Source organism: Ranitomeya variabilis, chromosome 5 (genome assembly GCF_051348905.1).
Source record: "Ranitomeya variabilis isolate aRanVar5 chromosome 5, aRanVar5.hap1, whole genome shotgun sequence".
Taxonomy (NCBI): Eukaryota; Metazoa; Chordata; class Amphibia; order Anura; family Dendrobatidae; genus Ranitomeya; species Ranitomeya variabilis.
In genome coordinates this window covers 383,120,216-383,138,532 of record NC_135236.1, presented here as the reverse complement: position 1 = coordinate 383,138,532, position 18,317 = coordinate 383,120,216, and the positions used below count along the sequence as shown (strand labels likewise).

Below are 18,317 nucleotides of genomic sequence, written 5' to 3'. Positions count from 1 at the left end.
AGGTCTCTGGAGTTATCTTGGCCCACTCCTCCATGCAGATCTTCTACAAGTTATCTAGGTTCTTTGGGTGTCTCGTGTGGACTTTAATCTTGAGCTCCTTCCACAAGTTTTCAATTGGGTTAAGGTCAGGAGACTGACTAGGCCACTGCAACACCTTGATTTTTTGCCTCTTGAACCAGGCCTTGGTTTTCTTGGCTGTGTGCTTTGGGTCGTTGTCTTGTTGGAAGATGAAATGACGACCCATCTTAAGATCCTTGATGGAGGAGCGGAGGTTCTTGGCCAAAATCTCCAGGTAGGCCGTGCTATCCAACTTCCCATGGATGCGGACCAGATGGCCAGGCCCCTTGGCTGAGAAACAGCCCCACAGCATGATGCTGCCACCACCATGCTTGACTGTAGGGATGGTATTCTTGGGGTCGTATGCAGTGCCATCCAGTCTCCAAACATCACGTGTGTGGTTGGCACCAAAGACCTCGATCTTGGTCTCATCAGACCAGAGAACCTTGAACCAGTCAGTCTCAGAGTCCTCCAAGTGATCATGAGCAAACTGTAGACGAGCCTTGACATTTACTTTGAAAGTAAAGGTACCTTACGGGCTCGTCTGGAACGGAGACCATTGCGGTGGAGTACGTTACTTATGGTATTGACTGAAACCAATGTCCCCACTGCCATGAGATCTTCCCGGAGCTCCTTCCTTGTTGTCCTTGGGTTAGCCTTGACTCTTCGGACAAGCCTGGCCTCGGCACGGGAGGAAACTTTCAAAGGCTGTCCAGGCCGTGGAAGGCTAACAGTAGTTCCATAAGCCTTCCACTTCCGGATGATGCTCCCAACAGTGGAGACAGGTAGGCCCAACTCCTTGGAAAGGGTTTTGTACCCCTTGCCAGCCTTGTGTCCCTCCACGATCTTGTCTCTGATGGCCTTGGAATGCTCCTTTGTCTTTCCCATGTTGACCATGTTTGAGTGCTGTTCACAAGTTTGGGGAGGGTCTTAAATAGTCAGAAAAGGCTGGAAAAAGAGATAATTAATCCAAACATGTTCTTTGTGCCTGAACTACTTCTTAATACTTTAGGGGAACCAAACAGAATTCTGGGGGGTTGAGGGGTTGAATAATAAATGACCCTCTGAAAAAACTTTTCACAATTTTATAAAAAAATAAACAAAGAAATAACATTCTTTTTTGCTGCAGTGCATTTCACACTTCCAGGCTGATCTACGGTCCAAATGTCACAATGCCAAGTTAATTCCAAATGTGTAAACCTGCTAAATCTGCAGGGGGTTGAATACTACTTGTAGGCACTGTGTATATATATATATATATATACACGCACATACATTAGAACGGGGCATGACGGAAAACCTTAGTCCTGATCTCCAGCTCTATGTGATGAAGGCCTGTCAGGCTGCTTACACCGAGGCCATGCCGCGGTCCCGATATCCGCAGCAGGCACAAACTTCATTCCCTACAGGGCAACAAGCTCCAGGACAGCATCAGTGGCAGAATCCACCAGCACCTTTCCCAACATCTCAAGGACATGGATACCAGTCATCTCACCAAGTGACCTATCCACCACCACAACCACCGCTGGACATTAGGGCTGTTTCAACAGTACCCAGCTACACCATGTAGCTGAGTGCAGCAGCCAAGCCTTCCCCCTTCAACCACGCAGCCGAGTGCAGAAGCCCAGACTTCCACTCCCACCATACAGCAACAGGAAGCAAAACGCCGAGGAAGCAGCAAAACAAAGTCCAGGAAACAAAAAGCTGCTAAAAAACATTACCGACTCACCTTCGAATGTGTCTTTTTTTCCCAAGTCTGTCCACACCTTCCCTTGGTTCTTTCCCATCCAACTTGTTTTCCACTCCTAATGTGTCCTCTGCCAACGTTTCTGACCCAATCCTCCAATTGACTGCCACTTCCACTTCCAGGTCCACCATGTAACTCCCTCTCGCAGATCCCGAAAGTAATCACATTTTCCTTTTTTAGCTAAAATTTCAAATTGTTTTTATTTTTGTTAGTAAAAATTCTTTTGTTTCACAATGACGGTCTCACTCTGTTTTCTTTATCTCTTTATTTAAACGTGTGTATTGTTGAGTGATGTATTTATCTATTTAAACGTGTGTGTATTGGGTGTTACAGTTAAGGTGTTTATTATTAAAATTACATTCAAGGTGTTAATATTACATTCAGAAAATGGTACAGGTACCTAACTTTACAGGTACATTTGACTTATTTACAGCTTAAACCATTTCATCTTGCCATGCCACATGTCCAATATCAGAGACAAAGTAGGCAGCCAATTTATACCTCAATTGGGCAACTTCCACTGTAGTCCCCAGAGGGTGAGCATGATAATCCGGCAATGTGGTATTAATAGGTTCCTCAAGTTCAAAGTTGGGTTGCTCTTTTGCCAGGATGTAATTATGCATTACAACACGTTTTCACAACCTCATCAATTGTCTCTACTTTAAGATTGATTGGTGATCCCAAAATGCGCCATTTAGCTGCCAGCAAACCAAAGGCACACTCCACAGTTCTTCGTGCCCGTGTCAGTCTGTAGTTGAAAATCCTTTTGGTATTATTCAAGTCCCGACTTGAGTATAGTTTTATGAGGTTGGCACACATTTGAAACGTCTCATCCCCAACAACAACAAATGGCATTAGCGGTCCTTCAGTGTTTGGAAGAGGTTGTAGTGGTGGAAAATTAAAATTATTACCATACAAACGTTGTCCCATGTCAGAGTTTTTGAAAGTCTGAGTCATTTCCTCGTCCAAATGAGCCAACGTCAACAAATCGACACTCAGTATCTGCAATTGCCATGAGAACAATGGAAAAGTATTTGTTATAATTGAAGTACTCGGATCTACTTCCAGCAGATTTCAGAATCCAAATGTGTTTGCCGTCCACAGCCCCCGCACAGTTTGGAAAATTACAAGTTTCCTTGAATTTTTCAGCATTTTTCAGCCAGAGTTCAGTTGTGGGTTGGGGGAGGAATTCTGCACGCAGAACATCACACAATGCACGGCAGGTGTCTCCAACAATACCAGAAAGCGTGAACAGTCCAATCCAAAATTGAAAATGTAGAGATCTTAAGGAATCTGTGGAAAAGAAAATTGGAAAGAAAAATCAGTACATGGCTTTTAGAACAATAATATTAATGACAGGTGTTTCTTTTTCAAATTATGTTCCTTAGGGTCACCAACAGATGTTCCTCAGCAGGACTTGCTGTACGTAGCTGTGTGTCCTGCCTGGTGATGGATCCTCGGACACGTAGCACAATTCTTGGAAGCTCTGTTCAGACATTCTTGAGTACTCAAAACACTTTTGCGAGTTTTCACGAAGCTCTGTGAACAATGAGTGGTAGGCTCCACAGCTCTGTCGGATTTCAACAATGGTGTGTTGCCAATAGCAGCGACGACGACTTCTCCGTTTTTCTCTTCTTTCTTCCTCACAAGCCACAGCAATAGCCAATTTCAATGATAAATCCATATTCAGATTGAAGCTCTCCACGCTAAGATCCATCTCGCAGCAGGATACAGCATCAAAAGAACAGGATTCAGGATTTCATCTGTGCAGGGTCTACATATATATATATATATATATATATATATATATATATATATATATATATATATATATATATATATATATATATATATATATCCCATAACCCACGCCTATTGGGAAATACCGTAAGCATGCGCATAAACAACCCAAACGCATGCAAAAACGCATACAAACATGCACACGCAGCGTTTTTTTGGCGTCATGCATAAGATCATGCGGAGAAAAAACGCTACAGTAACATGCGTTAGCATGCGTTTTGGCACGCAGATGATATGCTGAGCACATAAACGCTAATGTGAAACTAGCCTTAAAGTACACGTCAAAATTTTATTTTTTGATAGAAAGGACTGTTACAGATGCAGTAATACCAAATGATTATTTTATTTTTATAATTTATTTTTTATGTAGTAACTTTTGGCTTTCCAGGAGTACAAAAATGGCAATCAAGGCACCAGGCCCAACCACCATGGCATTTATCTACACCTCACAACAGTCGGGGTGGGGCTATGAATGGCTGGATTGGCACATCCTAGGGACCATGTGATTTCAATGCAGTCATGGTTGTGGGTCTCGAGACTTTTTTTGAATTTTCCAAATTAGTTTTCACCAATTAAAAAAAAAAATGTGTACTCGTACTGACCTGGAGAATCATATTGCCCAGTGATAGTGAGCATGCGTTAGCAATTTTAACGCACTTGGAATATTTTTCCCACTTTACAGTGCACCACATGATAAAATGAATGGTGTCATTCAAATGTACAACTTGTCCCGCAAAAAAACAAGCCCTCATACAGCTATGTGGATAAAAAAAAAAATAAAATAAAAAAAATTAAAATAAAAAAAAAAAGGTTCTGACTTTTGAAAGTAGGGGAGAAAAAGAAGAAAATAAAAAACGGAAAATAGTCAAGTCATGAATTTTCTGTGCACATAGCAACCAGCTGCATTATCTACTCCCCCCTACACCTTCTCCTGCATGTAGATTGCATCATTCAGTTGTAGGAATACAACCACCACCATGTGCATGTGCATTCTAGGAGTTGTGCAATAGCTGGAGTGCCATAGGTAGCAGATAACTGCTGCACATTATACCACTGTACATTACACTCCATGCCGGCCTCAGAGGGAACAGACTGAGTGGCATCTGTGCAGTTTTTATCAGAATTTTTCAGGACTACAACTATTAGGCTATGGGCACACGTTCAGGATTTTTTGTGTTTTTTCGGCCGTTTTCCATAGAAAAAACGCTTAAAAAACACATACATAAGCATCCCATGATTTTTAAAGCATTCTGCAATTTTTGTGCACATGATGCGGCGTTTTTTTCCGCGAAAAAAATGCATCGCGGTAAAAAATGCAGCATGTTCACTAATTTTGCAGATTTTTCACATTTTTGCCGCTATTTAATGCATTGGGAAGCTCCCCAAAAAAAACGTACGCAAATTTCCTGCAGAAAAGTCCGGTTTTGTTCAGGAAAATTCTGCAGAAAATCCGGACGTGTGCACATAGCCTTAGTGCTAGCGAACAGTTTGCTTTTTTTTATTATACTAAACATCACACATTTTACAGTAAAAAAACGAGTAGAACAAGTTTCCATATGAATATCAGACCACAGTAAGTTGTAGATAAATTCAATTTGGCCTTGTCCCTGTAGCTTTTGACCAATCTGCCATATCGGTAGGTATTTAGGCATTTTACTTTGAAGTTGTAACAGGTTTTAACGACCAATAAAAACCGTGAAACAAATGTGCAAACAAAGGAAAGGATGATTTGATGTAGACTTCCCAAAGCCATGTGCAAAGCAACACAAATAAGCAAGGGAAGTTTAGGTAACAAACAAGATGCAAGCAATTATATTTGGTCTGTGTAGGACTGAAGCGGACGTTTGGTAAAATATTGGAAAGTTAACTCTATTTCCTTATGACAATATTTCACATTGGTATACATCCAAAAATATTTTTTCTCTATAAGAAAAGAGTAGAAATAGAAGAAGAAAATTAAACTGAAGTGTGAAATCTACAGAAAGATGCACACTTGGACAAATCCAAGCCAGCTGCACAGATACATTCAGAAGAGGCAGGTTTCATGCACAAACTCAGTGAATCAAGGTCAGTTTTTATAGGACATACACAGAAATTTGAGCAGGAAATCTGCCACATTTAAATATAAATTAACGGTTAAATGGGACCCATCAGCATTTTACCTCTGCTCCCATTTCCATATCTTTTCCCCTTGTGTACTGAAGCATGATCACTCTCATTAGGCTGTGTGCACACGTAGCAGATTTTTTGCGTTTTTTTGCGTTTTTTCGCGATAAAAACGCTAAAAAACCGCGAAAAAAACGCTACCATTAAGCATCCTATGTAATAGAATGCATTCCGCATTTTTTGTGCACATGCTGCATTTTTTTCCTGAGCGGAATCGCATTCCAGAAAAAAACGCAGCATGTTCATTAAAATTGCGGAATCGCGGCGATTCTGCACCCATAGGAGTGCATTGATCTGCTTACTTCCCGCACGGGGCTGTGCACACCATGCGGGAAGTAAGCAGATCATGTGCGGTTGGTACCCAGGGTGGAGGAGAGGAGACTCTCCTCCACGGACTGGGCACCATATAATTGGTAAAAAATAAAAGAATTAAAATAAAAAATAGCGATATACTCACCTTCGATGTCTCCCGCAGTCTTCCGGCCTCTCCGCTGCACGCTGCCGCCTCGGTTCCTATAGCTGCTGGGCGGTGAAGGACCTGCGATGACGTCACGGTTTTGTGATTGGTCGCGAGACCGCATGTGACCGGTCACGTGACCAATCACAAGACCGTGACGTCATCGCAGATCCTTCACCGCCCAGCAGCTATAGGAACGGACGCCGCTGAGGTCTGCAGGTGAGTATAACCATGTTTTTTATTTTTTTTATTATTTTTTAACATTCTACCTTTTACTATAGATGCGGCATAGGCTGCATCTATAGTAAAAAGTTGGTCACACTTGTCAAACAGTATGTTTGACAAGTATGACCAACCTGTCAGTCAGTTTTCCAAGCGATGCTACAGATCGCTTGGAAAACTCTAGCATTCTGCAAGCTAATTATGCTTGCAAAACGCTAGTTTTCTGCGGGTATATGCATGCCAATTCTGCATGCGATATACCCGCGGCAGGAGGCGCAGAATTGCCGTGGAAATTTCCGCGGCAATTCTGCAACGTGTGAACTTGGCCTCAAAGTCATACATAATCATGGTAAACGGCCACACAACAAGAAGCACACAATTCTATAGACTGAGCGCCTGGAAGTCCATACCTGCAGCACACGTTTGGGCTTACATTCCTTGAAAGCAGGAATTCAACGCATTTCACGATGTGTTCCTCAGATGCATTTGCAGTACATGCAGCCATTAAGACAGTAAATGTATCTAGCAGAAAAGGAAGGGAGCAAGAACAGCGTTTTATACGAGTCTCCAAAGGGACAAGTTTTAATTGGTTAAATAATTTAAATCACTTTAACCCCCTTATTGACGACAACCACTTGGTCTTAAAGTGAACCAATAAGCTGAACTACAGGCAGCATGAATCAGACATTGGCCCTGTCATTTCAGCCAGGTATATTTTACTTTAAGACTATCCAGTAAGAATTCATACTAAAAATTCTACTTTTCATAATAGTAATAACAGCCATGCAAATTCCATCAAAACCTTCTTTGCAATACATATCACGTTGTCTATATAATAGAATGTACCATCTGTAATTTAAAATATGTTGGTTCTACAAAAAGAAAACTTAAAACATGGATAAGCGAATACTGACATGATTATTGAGCATCCTTCTAATCGTCCTATGTCAAATGCCTCTAAACATTTTGTTAATGTCCACAGCAGACAAACAACTAGTTTTTCAATTTCTGCGATTGAACACATCTATAAGAAAGCCCGCTGCGGTAATAGATGAGACATGTTACATAACAGAGAGGTATCCTGGATCTTTGTCCTGGACGGTTCCCTGAAAAATGCCCACAGGAAAATTGCCCACATGAAAAATGCCCACATGAAAATTGCCAATTACAGCATCACAAAAGTTTCAGATCTATGATATTTCAGGTGCAAGGTGAGGATGTTCACATAATATGTGATCAACTTGTGATTTACAGTTGACCTAGTGCAAAACTGCAAAAATGAAGATCTGTGGTTTGCAGCAGTCTGTCATTATCAGAAATAGATGGATCTAGTCTGCTCTCATCTCTCACTGATTCTGCCTACTCCTCCCACCAGCCAAAAACAGCAGCACATGCAGAACCAGCAGCAGTTTGATCCAGAGGAGCCATCACTGCTATCAGTGGTCACAAAAGTATCACTGCTGCTGGCAGAGATATTTGGTCCTGGAAGCCCAGAAGGCACAGCAGAAAGGTGAGATTCTGTCACTTGTACCACTTTGTATTCTTGCTGAGAATGTATGATATGCTTTTGCAGTGGAGTCCGATGGGCCCCAGTGTGAAATTTGGCCCTTCCCCCCCACACACAAGTTGGTCAGATGTATGGGCCCCTGTAGTGTTCTAAATTCTATAAAGACGTATGAATTGCCCCCCTCCCCCTTCATTATGTAGTAATGTCCCCCATACTGGTATATATGCCCATCATCCTGATGAATATGTCTGCATCCTGGTATATACAGTGGGGCAAAAAAGTATTTAGTCAGTCAGCAATAGTGCAAGTTCCACCACTTAAAAAGATGAGAGGCGTCTGTAATTTACATCATAGGTAGACCTCAACTATGGGAGACAAACTGAGAAAAAAAAATCCAGAAAATCACATTGTCTGTTTTTTTATCATTTTATTTGCATATTGTGGTGGAAAATAAGTATTTGGTCAGAAAAAAACAATCAAGATTTCTGGCTCTCAGACCTGTAACTTCTTCTTTAAGAGTCTCCTCTTTCCTCCACTCATTACCTGTAGTAATGGCACCTGTTTAAACTTGTTATCAGTATAAAAAGACACCTGTGCACACCCTCAAACAGTCTGACTCCAAACTCCACTATGGTGAAGACCAAAGCTGTCAAAGGACACCAGAAACAAAATTGTAGCCCTGCACCAGGCTGGGAAGACTGAATCTGCAATAGCCAACCAGCTTGGAGTGAAGAAATCAACAGTGGGAGCAATAATTAGAAAATGGAAGACATTCAAGACCACTGATAATCTCCCTCGATCTGGGGCTCCACGCAAAATCCCACCCCGTGGGGTCAGAATGATCACAAGAACGGTGAGCAAAAATCCCAGAACCACGCGGGGGGACCTAGTGAATGAACTGCAGAGAGCTGGGACCAATGTAACAAGGCCTACCATAAGTAACACACTATGCCACCATGGACTCAGATCCTGCAGTGCCAGACGTGTCCCACTGCTTAAGCCAGTACATGTCCGGGCCCGTCTGAAGTTTGCTAGAGAGCATTTGGATGATCCAGAGGAGTTTTGGGAGAATGTCCTATGGTCTGATGAAACCAAACTGGAACTGTTTGGTAGAAACACAACTTGTCGTGTTTGGAGGAAAAAGAATACTGAGTTGCATCCATCCAACACCATACCTACTGTAAAGCATGGTGGTGGAAACATCATGCTTTGGGGCTGTTTCTCTGCAAAGGGGCCAGGACGACTGATCCGGGTACATGAAAGAATGAATGGGGCCATGTATCGTGAGATTTTGAGTGCAAACCTCCTTCCATCAGCAAGGACATTGAAGATGAAACGTGGCTGGGTCTTTCAACATGACAATGATCCAAAGCACACCGCCAGGGCAACGAAGGAGTGGCTTCGTAAGAAGCATTTCAAGGTCCTGGAGTGGCCTAGCCAGTCTCCAGATCTCAACCCTATAGAAAACCTTTGGAGGGAGTTGAAAGTCCATGTTGCCAAGCGAAAAGCCAAAAACATCACTGCTCTAGAGGAGATCTGCATGGAGGAAGGGGCCAACATACCAACAATAGTGTGCGGCAACCTTGTGAAGACTTAGGGTACCGTCACCACAGTGCCATTTTCATCGCTACGTCGGCACGATCCGTGACGTCGCAGCGTCGTATGATTATCGCTCCAGCGTCGTAGACTGCGGTCACACTTTGCAATCACGGCGCTGGAGCGATGCCGAAGTCCCCGGGTAACCAGGGTAAACATCGGGTTACTAAGCGCAGGGCCGCGCTTAGTAACCCGATGTTTACCCTGGATACCAGCGTAAACGTAAAAAAAACAAACAGTACATACTCACATTCCGGTGTCTGTCCCCCGGTGTTCTGCTTCTCTGCACTGTGTAAGCACCATAGCCGGAAAGCAGAGCGGTGACGTCACCGCTGTGCCCGCTTTCCGGCCGGCAGGCGCTCACAGTGCAGAGAAGCTGAGACGCCGGAGGACAGACACCGGAATGTGAGTATGTACTGTTTGTTTTTTTTACGTTTACGCTGGTAATCAGGGCAAACATCGGGTTACTAAGCGCGGCCCTGCGCTTATTTACCCGATGTTTACCCTGGTTACAAATGAACACATCGCTGGATCGGTGTCACACACAACGATCCAGCGATGTCAGCGGGTGATCAAGCGACGAAAGAAAGTTCCAAACGATCTGCTACGACGTACGATTCTCAGCAGGGTCCCTGATCGCTGCTGCGGGTCAGACACAACGATATCGTAACGATATCGCTAGAACGTCACGAATCGTACCGTCGTAGCGATGAAAATGGCACTGTGTGACGGTACCCTTACAGAAAACGTTTGACCTCTGTCATTGCCAACAAAGGATATATTACAAAGTATTGAGATGAAATTTTGTTTCTGACCAAATACTTATTTTCCACCATAATATGCAAATAAAATGATAAAAAAACAGACAATGTGATTTTCTGGATTTTTTTTTCACAGTTTGTCTCCCATAGTTGAGGTCAACCTATGATGTAAATTACAGACGCCTCTCATCTTTTTAAGTGGTGGAACTTGCACTATTGCTGACTGACTAAATACTTTTTTGCCCCACTGTACGTTAGTTTCTCTCTGTTTGACTGTTGTCACATACTAAAAAGGTGCTTTTTTTTTTTCTTCCAAAAACAAATTATTGCAGCGACATATTAAGAAAGCTATTATTTTTCTATATTTCTGCCGACAGTCATGTGAGGTCTTGTTTTCTGCGGGACAAGTTGAAGCTTTTATTGGTACCATTTTCGGGCACATAACTTTTTTGATCGCTTTCTATTCTGATTTTTGGGAAGCAAAAAGAACAAAATCCAGCAACTCGGGAATTGTTGTTTGTCATTTTTTGCCGTTCACAGCGTGGTAAAAGTGGTAAGGCAGATTTATTCTTTGGCTCAGTACGATTACAGCGATACCACATTCATGTCATTTTTGTTTTGTCGCTTTTACACGATAACTATTTTATAGAAAAATATATATTTTTGCATCGCTATGTTCTGAGAGCTGTAACTTAATTTTCCATTGATGGAGCTGTGTGGCGGCTTGTTTTTTGGGGGACAAGATGGCGTTTTCAGAGATAACATTTTTATTTACATTTGACTTTTTGATCGCATTTTGTTTGGTAGTATGATGAAAAAAGCATAGTGTTTTGCTTTTTATTTTCATGGTGTTTACTTAACTAGTGTGACTTTTATAGATCAAGGTCATTCCGGACGCAGAGATACCAAATGTATCTTTATTTATTTATTTTTTTTACATAAAAATATGCATTTATGGGTATAATATAGTGTTTGGATTTTTTTTGCTTAGCCCCTGCTTAGTCCCAGGACTTTAAGCACTCGCAATGCGTTACATCTGTCTGTACTGCACTGACAGAAGCCTCTTAGACCATGCTCTGAGCTTGGTCTGACAGGCTTTTCACAGCTTAGTGACCCAGATGTTGTCATGACAATCTCAGGTTGCCATGACGACGATTGGGCCCGCGCGGGGGGTGCCTATCGGAGGGGACAGGGAGCCCCTCTCATTCCTAGCCTCCTAAATGTTGCAGGCACCGATTCTGGCTGTGAACGCTGGGTCTCAGCTATAGTTAACCGAGCTCCCGGCGGTGATCGCGTGGGCACGTCCCCTGTGCCTCGTACGATTGCCATGACGTACCTATATGTCATCGGTCAAGAACCCCTATCCGATCATGACGTATAGCTATGTCAAATGTGGTGAAGAGGCTAAAGTAAAAAGCAGAAAGCTTCTAGGTCTTTGCACATACCTCTTTCAAAGTTTGCATTGGCACCCTTGTCCAGGAGAAGACGTACCATTGCCAAATTCCCAGCAGCAGCTGCATACATCAAAGGAGTCCAGCCGTACCGCAAGCTACAGTCAACATTTATTCCTAATACAAAGAAAACAGAACATGGTAACAGAGCAGAAAAGCACAATAAGATCGAAGGTAAGAGTAAGGGTACCGTTACACTAAACGATTTACCAACAATCACGACCAGCGATACGACCTGGCCGTGATCGTTGGTAAGTCGTTGTGTGGTCGCTGGAGAGCTGTCACACAGACAGCTCTCCAGCGACCAACGATGCTGAAGTCCCCGGGTAACCAGGGTAAACATCGGGTTACTAAGCGCAGGGCTGCACTTAGTAACCCGATGTTTACTCTGGTTACCATTGTAAATGTAAAAAAAACAAAAACACTACATACTCACATTCCGGTGACTGTCACGTCCCTCGCCGTCAGCTTCCCGCACTGACACAGTCAGTGCCGGCCGTAAAGCACAGCACAGCGGTGACGTCACCGCTGTGCTCTGCTTTTACTTTACGGCCGGCGCTCACAGTCAGTGCGGGAAGCCGCCGGCGGGGGACGTGACAGATATCAGAAGGTGAGTATGTAGTGTGTTTTTTTTTTACATTTACAATAGTAACCAGGGTAAACATCGGGTTACTAAGCGCGGCCCTGCGCTTAGTAACCCAATGTTTACCCTGGTTACAAGCGAACGCATCGCTGGATCGGTGTCACACACACTGATCCAGCGATGACAGCGGGTGATCCAGTGACGAAAAAAAAGTTTCAAACGATCTGCTACGACGTACGATTCTCAGCGGGGTCCCTGATCGCAGTAGCGTGTCAGACACAGCGAGATCGTATGTATATCGCTGGAACGTCACGGATCGTGCCGTCGTAGCGACCAAAGTGCCACTGTGAGACGGTACCCTAAGGCTATGTTCACATGTTGTGTTTTTATTGCCTCTTGTGCAGACTCTCCCACCTACCCCCCCCCCCCCCCAAAAAAAAAATACAAGCATGATTTAACCAGTTAGTGACCGAGCCAATTTTGACCTTAATGACCAGGCCAAAATTTTAAAATCTGATTAGTGTCAATTTATGGGGTAGTAACTCGGGAACTCTTCCACAGCACCAACTGATTCTGAGACTGTTTTTTGTGACATATTGTAGTTCATTATAGTGGTAACATTTGCTCAATATGACTTGTTTTTTTTTTTGCGAAAATATTGGAAATTTGGTGAAAATTTCGTAATTTTCAAACTTCTAATTCTTATCCCCTTAAGTCAAAAAGTTATGTTACACAAAATCGTTACATGTCTACTTTACATCTGCATCATTTTTTAAACTTTTTTTAGGAAGATATAATGGTTAAAATTTGATCCACAATTTCTCATTTATCCAACAAAATGTACAAAACCATTTTTTGGGACCATATCACATTTCAAGTGACTTTGGGGAATACCCCAAAGTGACACCATTCTAAAAACTGCACCCCTCAAAGTACTCAAAACCACTTTCAAGAAGTGTATTAAGGAACTAAAGAAATGTGGAAGGAAAAAAATGAACATTTAACTTTTTTTTTTTCTTCTTTCACAGAAATGTTACTTTACCTCCAAATTTGTTATTTTCACAATCACAAGGGTAACAGGAGAAATTGCACAACAACTGTTAGGGTCCATTTTCTCCTGAGTATGCCCACATATGGGGGAATACTACTATTTGGCAGGGCTTGGAAGGGAAGGAGCACAGTTTGATTTTTTGGACGCAAAAACGTCTGGAATCGAGAGCGGATGCAATGTTGCGTTTGGAGAGCCCTTGATGTGCCTAAACAGTGGAAACCCTCCACAAGTGACACCATTTCAGAAACTAGACCCCTCAAGGAATTTATCTAGATGCGTCATAAGCATCTTGAACCCCCAGGTGCTTCACAGAAGTTTATAACGTAGATCTGTGGAAATACAAAATTACATTTTACCCACAATTTTTCATTTTCACAATGGTGACAGGAGAAAATGGACCCAAAAATTTGTTGTGCAATTTCTCCCGAGTACGCAGATACCCCATATGTGGAAGAAAAAACAGTGTTTGGGAGCACGGGAGGGCTTGGAAAAGAAGAAACAAGGTTTTAGAAAGCAGACTTTGATGGAATGGTCTGTGGGTGTCATGTCGCCCCTGATGTGCCTAAACAGTGGGGAAAAAAAAAAAAAAAACTACATGCCTCAAGAAATTTATCCAGGGGTATAGTGAGCATTTTTAACCCACAGGTACTACACAGAATTTGATAACATTAGGTCATCACATAGAAAATTTTCATTTATTTTTTCACGAAAATGTTTAAACCCCAAATTTGTGATTTTCACAATGGATAATAGGAGAAAACAGACTCCATAGTTAGTTGCGCAATTTGTCCCGAACGCAACTATATCCCATATGTGGTCAAAAACTTCTGTTCGGGCACATGGCAGGGTTAGGAAAGGAAAGAGCGCCATTTGCATGAGATAGATTGTGAATGCCATGTCTCATTTGAAGAGCGCCTAACATGTGAAAACAGCCGAAACGCCCCACAAGTGACTCCATTTTGGAAACTAGACCCCTCAAGGAATTCATCTAAGAGGTGTAGTATTTTGAACCTGTAGGTGTCTGACAATTTTTTATAGCATGGAGATGGGTAAATATAACACTTTAGTGGTAAAAATGTAATTTTCGGATTTGCTGCAAATTTGTCGTGTACATAGGGGTTAACAGGAGAAACTAGACCAGACAATTTATTGCACAACTTCTCCCCAACGTGGTGCTCCCCATGTTATCAGAAATTACTGTTTAGCCACACGTCAGGGCTGAGAAGAAAGAAGCGCTATTTGACTTATGGAGGCCAGAATTTGCTAGAATAGTTTGCGCGTGACATTTGTGAAACCCCGAAGATGCTAGAACAGCAGAAACACAAAAGGTTAAAAGTGACCCCATTATAGAAACTGCACCACTCAATGAATTCATCTACGACTGTAATAACTATTTTGTAACATCCATGCCAGGCTTTTTTTCTGGAGAATTGCAAATCTATCTGTGTAGTACCCATACATTGTGTCCCCCATACAGTGTAGATTTAATAAGAAAATGTGGTACTCCAGATAATGATGAAAAAAGATTATATATAATATTCATTATTTTATTGCAAAAAATTATAATGATGTTTCGGCCCAACGGCCTTCCTCAGAACAAGGAATTGAGATAAGTATAAACAGCTGGAGACAGGAAGCAAAAAAACATAGATAAGAATGCATAAGTGTGTTTATCTCACTTCTTTGATCAGAGAAAGGCCGTTGGGCCAAAACGTTAATACAATTTTTTGCAACAAAATAATGGATATTATATACAATAAATATTTTTGCATCATAATCTGGAGTGCCAAATTTTCTTATTACCGTATTTACTCGAGCATAAGCCGACCCGAGTATAAGCCGACCCCCCTAATTTTGCCACAAAAAACTGGGAAAACTTAATGACTCGAGTATAAGCCTAGGGTGGGAAATGCAGCAGCTACCGGTAAATTTCAAGAGTAAAAATAGGTACCAATAAAAGTAAAATTAATTGAGACATCAGTAGGTTAAGTGTTTTTGAATATCCATATTGAATCAGGAGTCCCATATAATGCTCCATAAAGTTTGATGGGCCCCATTAGATGTTCCATATTAAAATATGCCCCATATAATCCTGCATAAAGGTTAATAATGGCCCCATAGATGCTCCATACAGGCACTTGCCCCTTATAGTGCTGCACAAACATTATGGCCCCCCATAGATGCTCCATTCAGGCACTTGCCCCTTATAGTGCTGCACAAACATTATGGCCCCATAGATGCTCCATACAGGCACTTGCCCCTTATAGTGCTGCACAAACATTATGGCCCCATAGATGCTTCATACAGGCACTTGCCCCTTATAGTGCTGCACAAACATTATGGCCCCATACATGATCCATACAGGCACTTGCCCCATATGCTGTGGCTGCGATAAAAAAAAAAAATCACATACTCACCTCTCCGTCGCTCAGGCCCCCGCACTTTTAATATTTACCTGCTCCTCTTTCCTGTGTGGCTCCGTCTTCAGCGTTCTCCGCACTGACGTTCAGGCAGACGGCGCGCACTGACCACGTCATCGCGCCCTCTGACCTGAGCGTCACAGCCAGAGGACGCCGAAGATGGAGCCACACCGGAACGGAGGAGAGGTGACTATCGCGCATCGCTCCCCCTCCCCGTATACTTACCTGCTCCCGGCGCGGTCCCAGCTTCCAGCGCTGCATCTTCTTCCTGTACTGAGCGGTCACATGGTACCGCACATTACAGTAATGAATATGCGGCTCCACCCCTATGGGATGCAGCGCTGGAAGCAGGGACGTGCAGGGACCGCGCCGGGAGCAGGTAAGTATAATTACACAGCCCCCGCCCCCCTCCCCTGCCGACCCCTGGGTATGACTCGAGTATAAGCCGAGAGGGGGACTTTCAGCCCAAAAAAATGGGCTGAAAATCTCGGCTTATACTCGAGTATATACGGTATATTGATTGGAGTGGATTCCTTTTTGTGCACCCTGAAAGTGCCACAAAGCCTTTCTTTTTCATACCCCATACAGTGTGCAGCCTCCATACACTGTGCTCAGCTTGTGCTTCTGGTGATATGTACCGTATTTTTCCGACCATAAAACGCACTTTTATTCCTCCAAATTTGGGAGGAAAGTGTGGGTGCGTCTTATGGTAGGGATGTAGCATATGGGGAGGGGGGCAGCAGCGAGTGGGATCGCACTGTTATCCCACTTCAGGAGGCAGAAAAATGTCCCCGCTGCCCGGAATCAGCACTGGGGAAACCATGTGGTCCCGATGATTAAGTGCAGTGAATATTCATTAGCTGCTCCCCGCCCACCTATCAGCTGAGCAGTGAGCTGGGAGCAGCAAATGAATACTGCACTTAAGCAGGGACACACATGGATTCCTCAGCGCTGGATTCCTGCAGCAGCTTGGGAGATCTGTGTGTCCGGGGGAGGAGGAGGCAGCAGCAGGGGCCAGGGGATAGGAGATCGCTGCATACCTGCCTGGGCTGGACGCTGAGTGCTGTGCACAAGGAGAACCTGTGTGATGTCAGAAGTGGGCGGGCTGGAGCATCACATGGCAGCTCAGAGCCCTCCCTCTTCTTGACATCATCACAGGTCCTTCAGACTCCACACTAGAATCTGCAAGCTTACTCCGTGCTGTGGAAAGGCAAGAGGGAGGGCTCTGTGTGCAGTCATGGGATGCTTTTACCTCACCCCAGTGGCTGGCTGGCTGCCACAATTAAGAGGTTAGTCTTTACAAAACACAATAAAGCACTCTGCCACTACTTTGGTGAACCATAACTCCCAGCATGTCATAGGATCTGCAGGACATGCTGGGAGTTATAGTTCTCCCATGGGATTTTAAAGCAGCACTCCAGTGTTATTTTGCAGTGCTGGAGTGGTGCTTTCAATATAAGCCCTGTGCTCCCATTCTTATACTCACCCTCCAGCATCTTCATATAGTACTTCACAGACACCACACTGGTCCCGCAGCTTCCAACATAATAACATACTATTATATATAATAACACCACATATACAAGAAGAGCTGGAGGACGTCCTCCTTAGTGGTTGCTTGGCTCCCTTGTACCCACTGTAGCAGTGACCACTGTAATTTACAGGCCCATTCAGCGTGGGTATCGGTTACGCGTTTTATAAGTCCGCGGAACTTTTGGCGGTATGCCTCTGGTGTCAGCGCATACCGGGCCAATATCACTTCTTTGATCCGCTCATAGTCCATACAGTCCTCATCAGGTACCGTGCGATAGGCGTCCGCTGCCCGGCCTGTCAGCTTGCTGGCCAGAATCTGAACCCGTTCCTCCGGCTTCACTTGATGAAGGGCACACTGCCGCTCAAAATCCTGCAGAAATCCATCAATGTCTTCCTCTGCCTCCCCCAACTGTTGGAAGGCATTATACTGGATCTTTTTGTAGCTTACTGTTGAAGGTATTAAAGATCACTGCTTCTCCACATATTTCCAGTGTGACAACACTTTACTCACAGGACACAGAATACATCACACAGATACAGAGGGCAGGCCAATTGAAAAGCGGCAGGCCAGACATACATTACAATAGCCGCAGGTGGCCGGAGCCTGCCGATATTTACTGTGGGATTTACAAAGGTGGGGGAGGACAGAAGGGGGATATCTTGTCCCCTCTGCCCAGGGGCGCAGCCTGTGGGCTGATGCATTAGGGACATGCATCTCACATTGAACCTATTATACATACATATGACTGCACAACATATTGTGGGTGCTGGGGGGTTCCGTAACACAGACTAATCCACCATTTGTCATATCCAAGGGGCAGGTCAGTAAACGACAACATCGACGCGGAACCAAGTACAGTACTATGTACTGTACCTCCTTTGACGAGGCAATCAGGCGGGTCAAGAAGTTGGGAAGGGGCACTCTAATGGCCAAAACAGACATTGAGGGGGCGTTCCGGTTACTAC

At 43.6% G+C, this 18,317-nt stretch overlaps 1 protein-coding gene across 3 annotated transcripts in view; it reads right to left on the bottom strand.

The window, feature by feature from the left end:
- ASZ1 (ankyrin repeat, SAM and basic leucine zipper domain containing 1) overlaps positions 1-18,317 on the bottom strand; it is a 302,090-nt gene that overhangs the window by 221,675 nt on the left and 62,098 nt on the right. For 2 of the 3 annotated variants that reach the window (XM_077265005.1, XM_077265007.1), the window contains exons 3-4: positions 11,759-11,881; positions 6,860-6,971 (exon numbers count right to left, since the gene is read on the bottom strand). In XM_077265005.1, coding sequence (XP_077121120.1) covers positions 6,860-6,971; positions 11,759-11,881 — 235 coding nt within the window. The remainder of the gene's footprint in view (positions 1-6,859; positions 6,972-11,758; positions 11,882-18,317) is intronic. The other variant, XM_077265006.1, reaches the window with a different exon arrangement.